Below are 9,864 nucleotides of genomic sequence, written 5' to 3'. Positions count from 1 at the left end.
ACCTAGAGAAGGTATTTCCTTCAGACCTAGAAGACCTAGAGAAGTCTGTGCATTGAAGCTCATCAACCCAGTGACAGAAAGCTGAACACCAGAGGCCTGGCAGAGAAGGACAGCTGCAGTGAAATCCTGAGCTAGAGCACCAGGCAGAGCAGTGGGCTTCCCAGAAAGTTAAGTTGGGTGCCTTTGGGCAGAAGGCTAACGTGTGGTGAGGTGCCTCCAGGCACCTAATTGGAGAGCTAAGAGTGCTGACTTATGGAGCTAGAACAAGCACTTTGAGGCTGAGGCTTATAACAGAATGGAACATCGTTGGGTATTTATCAGCTATGGTAAAAGACTTTGGTAATACTGTCCCGGCAAAGCAGAGGTCAAGAGGCCAGAGAGAGGCCTATCAGCAGTCATGGCAGAGGAAAATCTGTCCTGACCAAAGAATTCTATCCTGAACACCTCTGAACCTGTTAACTTATGTAATAAATGGTGGGTGTGATACCTGAGTTCTGTCTGGCCAATGAAATGAATTATTGAACTCAGCTGAGTAGAGTGCTTTGGGAAGGATGGTTGGTGGCATTTTTACAGTAATAGTAATTTTTAACCATCATGTAAAATGAATAGTCATTATTTCATACAATATAGATAAATAAATATGAGCAATAAGACAGCTTTTCACTATAGTATAATTCTAATTAAGAGTGAAATGGAGAATCTCCCTTAGACAAAACATCAGTACCTCTTGCAGAAAAAGTCTGGCAATTGAGAAAAAAAAGTCACAGCATATCCTGCAAAATACTTATGAATTATAAAGGGAAAGAGCAACTTGACAGTGGAGAAAGTTACTTGACATATCTTAAGTATTAAGGTATATTAATGTTATGAACTCCTTGATGAGTCACTAAACCCTGTGCTATTCTTACATAAAATGCATAACCTCATTCCAATCATAATAAAATATCAGACAAGCCCAAACTGAGGAACATTGACAAAACAACCGATCAAGGCTCTCGTAAGTATCAAGATCATAAAACACGAAGTCTGAGAATCTGTTACAGATTGGAGGAGATTAAAGATAAACTGCAACTAACTAAAAAAAAAGTTTAATAGTATTATACCAAAGTTACTGTCTTGATTTTGATCAATATACCACAGTCATGTAAAAAGTTAAAATTAGGGAAAGATGGATGAGGGGAATATAGGAATTCTATTCTTGCAACTTTAGAATAACTAAAATATTAATTCCAAAGAAAAATGTTTTGGGCAATGACAAATGTTTATTCTCTTATAAAATTAAGAGAATAATCCCTTTCATCATCATAAATTTATAAGACACTTAAATACCTCAATAAGAAGAAAAATAATTTAATTTTAAAATGGCAGAGGATGTGAACAGACATCTCATCAAAGAAGCCATTCAGGAGGCCAACAGACATAAGAAGAAATGCTCATGATCGTTATTCACTAGAGACATGCAATTCAAAATAACAATGATATACAGTCCTACCCTCACATTAATGGCAAGCTTCATAAAAGCAGAAAACACCATATGATCCAGTAATCCTATTTAGTATTTATTCTCAAGAAATAAAAGTCATAACACAAATAGATATATACCAGTACCATGGGGTACTGGTGTGATGATGTAGGATAAGCACTGGACTGCTAACCTTAAGGTCGGCTGTTCAAGCCCACCAGCCAATCCCCAGAAACCCTACACAGGGTCATTTTGAGTTAAACCAACTTTATTGCACTTAACAACAACAGCATGTCCATCACAAAACTATTCACAACAGCAAAAATGTGGAAATAGCTTAAATGGCCATAAACAGAAGAATGGTTAAACAAACTTTTTACATATACTCAATGGAATATTATACAATGCTGAGACATAATAATGAATTTGTGAAATACCTCATAACATGGATGCACCTGGAGGACATTATACTATGTGAAATTACTCAATCACAAATACTGTATGAGACACCTACGGTAAAATGTCAAGTAAAGGTTTTCATGATAAAAGAATGGTGTTCTGCAAGGCTGGTAAGGCTAGCTAGAGGGTTTTGTTGTTAACGCAGATGATTGGGAAGGCAGTATACAACAAAAGTGAGTAAGGAAAATGAAGGCAGGGAAGGACACAGGAAAGAAGAATTAAGGAAGCAAGAGTTAAGGAAACAGTAATGGTACATGAGAAGATTGTAATCACGGAAATGAAACAAAGTATAGGATTTGTTGAACATAAAACTGATGATCTTCTCTGTAAACCTTTTATTCAATTCACAATAAAAAGTTTAAAAAAAAAAGTTTTTAAAAAGTTTCAATACCTCTTCCATCAGATTTGTCCATGTGAAATTTGTAAAAAGTGGTGCTAATGCTAAAACTTTTTGTGCTTCTAATTGTTTAATTAGGGTTTTGTAAGCATCTTCAATCATGCTTTCATTCTGTAAAAGAGAGGAAAGTCACATCAACTGTCATAAATAAAATACCATTTTCTAGCTGCATAAAACCAGATATTTAAGCTACATATATAGGATAGTACCTTAAGATAATCACTGGACTGCTAACCACAAGATCAGCAGTTCAAACCCACCAATTGTACCTTGGAAACCCTACTATTAAGGTCATCATTAGTCAGAATCAACTCAATGGCACTTAACAACAACAAAAACATATAAAGAGATTGACAGATATACATTTGTTGTTAAGTGCTGTCAAGTCTGTCATAGCGACCCTGTATAGGGTTTCTGAAGTTTTAAATCTTTGTAGGAGCAGACAGCCTCATCTGTCTCATGCAGAGTGGCTGGTGGGCTTGAACTGTTGACTTTAGGGTTCTCAGTGCAGTGTTTTTCCTACAGAGTTACCATACTCTTATATATCCTATATATCACATAGTTTTCAAACTGATGGATGAAATCACCTGTTTAAGGTGAATAGTCAATAAACTAGGAAATAAATTATTTTATCAAAAAATAAAATCCTCAGTTTTTAAAAAAAGATCTATATATTTGTTGTTGTTGTTATGTGCCATGGAGTCGGTTCTGACTCATAGTGACCCTGTACAGGGTTTCCGTGGCTGTCAATCTTTATGGGAGCAGAAAGCCTCATCTTTCCCCACGGAACAGCTGGTAGTATATATATATATATATACATATATATATATATGACAGGATGTTTGTAAAGCACTATTGAAACTCAGATTCAAGAACTACTCTAACAGAATAGAAGATATTTTCTCCCAATATTAAAATGAGTCTTAGAACTGTTCCTGGTCACATTAGGCAACCAGAGCTACAAATAGTTTAATGCTAGGAGAACAAACTAAATCAAAATAACCAACCATCTTATCGTATGTCTTAACAACCATCTGGATGCCTCCAAGCATCACGAGGGATGTCATACAATTCTTAAAGAGTACAAATGTTAATTGATGCAAACATTATTTTGATAAGATACAGTTATCTTCATAGAGTTAACTGTTAGTAAAATTAAAACAAAAATTATGTTTATAAAGTCAGAATGCATCCTTTATTCTCAATACCTCAACGTATCATATATAAATATAGCAAAATATCACAGCACTAAAATTAAAATTACTTTGAAAATTCTACCAAATAACTTCATACTAAAAATACAACACTATTTCTTTAGTTTCTTAATTAATCTTATTCATTACTTCCTCATTAAAGGCCACAGATATTTAACTAGTGTGTCTAAGCAACAGACTTAATTTTTTTGCCTCCAGATTAATGCATATTTGACCATCATTACCTTGGAATCAATATTTTCCAGCCAGGCTGCCTCTTTAGAAATCAACTTTATATTTAAGTTTCTATAAGATCATGGGTGTTACTTATATGAGTGCCCATATCCTTATCAGTAAAACAGATCCTACTAACATGATACTAATCTTACTAACCTTACTAACCATACCAACCTGAAAGTGTTGTTATAAAAAGGTTAAATAAATCAATTCATGGAAGATACCAAGGACTTCTGTTAAAACAACAAAAACAAGCACACTGCCATCAAGTTGTTCTTACTCATAGTAACCCTCAAGAACAGACTCAAACTGCTCCCATAGGGTTTCCAACGCTGCAAACTTTCATGAAAGCAGACTGCAGCATCTTTCTCAAGCAAAGTGCCTTGTGGGTTCTAGCCACCCATATTTTGATTTTGGTTAGTGGCTGAGTTCTTAACCAATGTGCCACCAGGTCTCACTTTTTAAGACTGCTTTATAATTATTACCAGGTTTTTTTTTTTGTTGTTGTTGTTGTTGTTGTTTTAAACACCATTCTGTTATACTTGTGACCATTTCCATAGAAGAAAGAAAACTGAACAAGTTGTTTAGAATTTATTTTTTGTTAGTCCCAAGAGAGAATTGCCTTTGAGATACACATTACCTCCTTGAAAAATACTTGGTTTGCATATCTGCTTGTCATAAAGTATGCATAAAATCGGACAGTATGAGATGCATGCTCTGAAGAAAGTACAACATGGACCTTCATTGCCCAAGACTGTATCATTAAAAAGTTGAAAAGGTATGTCTGTACGTCGTTCAGGCCTTCATCTGAAACTATCAGGAAATGTGGGTAATTCTCTTCCAAGAAACATTTCCACTCTTGAGATAAGCATCCTGAAAATTCAGTTCGAACATCAATGGTAGTATTACATTGCAGATGAAGAATTAAAGAACTTCTTAAAAGAAGAAATTCAGGAAAATTGGTATATGAGTACTCAGCATCCTGTGGGAGAGATTATTTTGAAATTATTTATAATTGTGTAATTTACTGGGTTAGCTGATTAACACATATCAACAACTACATTAAAGGAATAGGACTTAACCCAGTTTTGTTCTGTTTTATAGTCAGGAAATAGAGTCGTTAGCCTTGACTGTCCTTTCAATAAATGTCCACCATAAACCACAATCTAGACTTAAACACATTTGATCCTAATAACAGGCATGGAGTATTGAGGGTTTATCATACTTCCCTTTCACACTCTAATGCTTTGTCTGTCCAATCTAAATTCAAAAATAAAAGAGACAGAAAAATCTAAGTATAGAATTGTTGAAAGTGTTCTGGAGTCTGTTCCGACTTACAGCAACCCTGTGTAGGGTTTCTGAGATTTTTAAATCTTTGCAGGAGCAGATAGCCTCATTTTGCTCCCACGGAGTGGTTAGTGGGCTTGAACCAACAGCCTTTTGGTTTACAGTCTAGTGCTTACCTTATGGAGCTACAGCACTTCCAAATATAGAAAATTTATTATAAATTATCCGAAGAGAAAAAGGTAAGATGAATTTCTTCATTAGGAAGAATTGTAGCAGGTAATTGTGCCTCTTCTTAAGAAATAGAGGTTTGCCCCAGCAGATCAATTCATTAAACTTGATTATAAACATTAGACCAACCCTCTGGCTGTTTATTCTGAGTCCTGCTTATAACAACATTCAAAAATAATTTGGATTCTAAAATTATTGAACAGATGCACAACAAAATCCTTAACAGTAATGTATTGGTTACATTTATGGATAGGATGAGAAAGGTGTGTGGTAGCAGTTACATTTCATACCGGTGATGGTTAATTTTATGTCAACTTTGTTAATTTATGATTCTCAGCAGTTTACTTAAACACCAGTCTAGTAGCTTTTCTATAGTGTATTGTAATGACCTTCAACAATGTAATCTAATATAATTGAAAATAATCAGTTGAAAAAAAGATCTTCTTGATATATGTTCTTCATCCATACTACAAATAGATATTTTGGCAGAACTCTTGCTTCCCTTACTCTGTACATTTCCTGTCACTTAACATGGATTTTGGGATACAAATCTGTAGGTATATGTAGTCCACAGTCTGGCCTACAGATTTTGGATGTCATTTTCCCCACAACAAAATAAGCCAATTCCTTGAAGTAAATAAATCAATAATGTTTGAGTGGGTGTCTCTGTCATATTGTTATTGTTATTGTTGGGAGCTGTCCAATCAGTTCTGAATCATAGATACATTTTGTAAAAAAAATTGAAAACTGCCTGATCCTGCACCATCCTCACAATTGTTGTTATTTTTTAGCCCATTGTTGCTGCCACTGCGTCAACCCATCTCATCAGGGATCTTCTTTTTTCCTGACCCTCCACTTTACTAAGCATGATATTCCTCCCCAGGGACTGGTTCTTCCTGACAATATGTTCAAAGTATGAGAGACGAAGTCTTGACATGCTCGTTTCAAAGGAGCACTATGGCTGTAGTCTTCCAAGACAGATGTGCTTTTTCTTCTGGCAGCCCATAATACTTTCAATATGCTTCGCAAATACCATAATTCAGATGCATCCCACAACTCTTCTAGCCTTCAATCGTTAGGGTCTAAAGCATCCAATCTGTTCTTGACATGGTCTCTAAACTCCAATGAGATAGACTCAAGGTCATATTTTGGTTCTTACGAGCTTGTTTTCATTTTCTTCAGCTCAGATAGATGTATGTATATGTATGTTGTTGTTGTTGTTATTAGGTGCCATGGAGTCTGTTCCAACTCATAATGACCCTATGCACAGCAGAATAAAACACTGCCTGGTTCTGTACCCTCCTCACAATTACTGTTATGTTTGAGCACTTTGTTGCTGTCACTTTACCAATCCATATGGTTGAGGAACTTCCTCTTTTTCATTGACTCTCCATGCTACTAAGTACGATGTCATTTCCCGGGGACTGGTCCCTCTGGATAACATGTCCAAAGTATGAGAGATGAAGTATTGCCATCCTTGCCTCCATGGAATATTCTGGTTGTACTCTTAAGACAGATTTGTTTATTCTCTTGGCAATCCTCAGGTTCTTTCAATATTCTTCCCCAATACCATCCTTCAAATACATCGATTGTTCTGTAGTCTTTCTTATTCACTGTCCAGCTTTAACATGTACATGTTGTTTCTGTTGTTAAATCCTGTTGAGTTGGTTCCAACTCATGGTGACCCAGTATAGGGTTTCCAAGGAGCGACTGGTGAGTTTGAGCCACTGACCATCAGGCCAGTGTTTACCTTACATTGTAAGGTGACCATGGCAAGTATCAGTCATTGACATCTTTACTTTTTAATACTAAAAAGAGGTCTTTTGCAGCAGATTTGCCTAATGCAATACATCATATGATTTCTTGACTGCTGCTTCCATTAGCATTGATTCTAGACCCAGGCAAAAATGAAGTCTTCTACAACTTTCTACATTTGTCATGGTGTTGTTCATTGATCCAGTTGTGAGTATTTTTGTTTCCTTTGCACTGAGGTGCAATCCATACATAAAGCTATGGTCTTTGATCTTCATCATAAGTATTACAAGTCCTTTTTTGCTTCTAGCAAGCCAAGTTGTATTGTTTGCATATCACAGGTTGTTGATGAGTTTTTCTTCAATCTTGATGCTACACTCTTCTTCATATAATGAGTATCTCATCTCATTTGCTCAGCATTGAATAAGTAATGCTAAAAGGATACAACACTGTCACACACTTTCTCTGATTTTAAACCATTCAGTATCCCCTTGTTCTGTTTGAATGACTGCCTCATGGTCGATGTATAGGTTCTTAATTGGTCATGATCCACACATTCCAATGCCTTTTCATAGTCAATAAAACACAACTAAATATCTTTCTGTTATTTTTTGCTTGCAGCCAAGTTCAATCTGACATCAGCAATGATAGCACTTGTTATACTTCCTCTGGTGAATCCCACTTGAATTTCTGGCAGCTCCCTGTCTATGTAATGTTGCAACCATTTTTTAATTATCATCCACAAAATTTTACTTGTATATTGCATTAATGATACTGTTTGATGATTTCTACATTCCATTGGGTCATCTTTGTTGAAATGGACACAAATATGGAATTTTTCCAGTTGGTTAGCCAGCTAGCTGTATTCCAAATTTCTTGGCATGGACAAATAAGCATCTGCAGTGTTGCATCAGTTTGCTGAAATTTTCAATTGGTATGCCATCAATTCCTGGAACCTTGCTTTTCACCAATATCTTTAGTTCATCTTGCACTTCTTCACCACTGCACTTCAATACCACTGGTTCTTGATTATATGCTTTCTCTTGAAATGTTTTAACATCCACAAATGTGTTTTGGCACAATGACTCTGTGTATTCCTTCCATTTTTTTTTTTTTTTTTTTGATGCTTCCTGTGCCATTCAATATTTTGCTTATTGCTGTTGTTTGTTATTAGGTATTATCAAGTCAGTTTCAACCCATAGTGAAACTATGGACAATAGAAAGAAAAACTTCCCAGTCCTTCATCATCCTCACAATTGTTGTTATGCTTGAGTCCATTGCAGCTGCTACTGTGCCAATCCATCTCATTGGGGGTCTTCCTCTTTTTCAGTGACCTTCCACTTTACCAAACATAATGTTGTTCTCCAGGAGATAGACCCTCCTGATAACATGTCCAAAGTATGAGAGATGAAGTCTTGCCATCCTGGCTTCTAAGAAGCTTTCTGGCTGTATTTCTTCCAATACAGATTTGTTTGTTGAAACTCCATGATACTTCCAATATTTTTCTCCAACACTATAACACAAACCCATCATCTTTAATTGTTGTCCTTATTCATTGTCCAACTTTCACAAGCATATGAGGCTAATGAAAATACCATTGTTTGGGTCAGGCTTCTAACTGATTTATTTGTTTTTGGACACTTTAAAGAGGTTTTCTGGAACAGATTTATCTAATGTGTGATCTATCTGGTGAGGTGCACTTGTATAGTCACTGTTTGTGCTATTGAAAAAAGGTATTTACAATGAATAGGAGTCCTGGTGTAGTGCTGAGGATTAATGTGCTGGAGTGCAAAGTCATTTTGAACCACAAGGTTGGTGGTTTAAAAATACCAGCCGCTCCTCAGAAACCCTATATAGGGTCACTATGGGTCAGAACCAACTTGATGGCACTTAACAACTGATAGGTTACATGGGGGAACATCAGTTTTACACTCATCCTATCCTATTCATTTCATTGCAATGATTACAATCTCCTACATGCTTCATCATTCAATTGTACTTGTTTCTATTCCCTCTGGGTTTTTTTGTTTGTTTGTTTGGGGTTATTTTTGGAAGTGCACCAAAACACTCAGAAATATATAATCATTCAAATTGCCAAAAGGCACACCCTGAAAGCCTTCCCCCTGGACATCAGCATACATCCCCTCTCCCTACATGAGTCTAGAGTCCTCAGCTTCTCTGTCTCTCCATGTCGTCATTTCTGTCTCCTTCTCTGGCATCACTGAGTCTCGGGTGGGTCTCACACTCTGTTCCTGCCCTTCTCCCTCGATGATCCTAGGGTCCTCCACTCTGGGACTGTAAGATTGAACACTCACCCCTTTTTGCTACAAAACTTCTACCTTTACAGTTGCGACTATCGCAATTAGTCACAATAACAATTAATCACTATTAAATCATAAAAATCTTGTCCCCCATCTCCTTTCATCAGACCTGTCTAGACAGGATGAAAACAACTCAGTGGGGATTCTGCCTTTCCCTGCACACTCTGAATCGAAACTCCTTCTGGAAAACTTGTAATCCAGTCCATTCATGCCTTTACAGTTCCCCCATTTTAGGTAGCCAATGTCTAAGTTGCCCATCCTTATCAACCCTGTATACAGTGGGATGGGAATGATCCTTGTTATAAAGAGTATTTCCCTCTTGGTTGAAATTATAAGCTACAACATCCATAAGTATGTTGTTTGTTGTTAGGTGCCACTGAGTCGGTACCAACTCAAGCAACCCTGTGAACAACAGAACAAAACACTGCCAGGTCCTGGGCCAACCTCACAGTTGTTGTCATGCTTGAGCCCATTGATGCTGCCACATTACCAATCCCTCTCACTGGGAGTATTCCTGTTTTTCTCTAA

General features: G+C 36.6%; 1 protein-coding gene across 1 annotated transcript in view; it reads right to left on the bottom strand.

Annotated features, from left to right (window-relative positions):
- Positions 1-9,864, bottom strand: part of DDX60 (DEAD (Asp-Glu-Ala-Asp) box polypeptide 60) — a 204,479-nt gene that overhangs the window by 119,665 nt on the left and 74,950 nt on the right. The window contains exons 4-5 of the mRNA XM_006864550.1: positions 4,389-4,730; positions 2,313-2,429 (exon numbers count right to left, since the gene is read on the bottom strand). Coding sequence (XP_006864612.1) covers positions 2,313-2,429; positions 4,389-4,730 — 459 coding nt within the window. The remainder of the gene's footprint in view (positions 1-2,312; positions 2,430-4,388; positions 4,731-9,864) is intronic.

This window comes from Chrysochloris asiatica, unplaced genomic scaffold (assembly GCF_000296735.1).
Source record: "Chrysochloris asiatica unplaced genomic scaffold, ChrAsi1.0 scaffold00066, whole genome shotgun sequence".
Taxonomy (NCBI): Eukaryota; Metazoa; Chordata; class Mammalia; order Afrosoricida; family Chrysochloridae; genus Chrysochloris; species Chrysochloris asiatica.
Note: the sequence above shows the minus strand (reverse complement) of the source record. Positions and strands in the feature narration are given on the sequence as shown.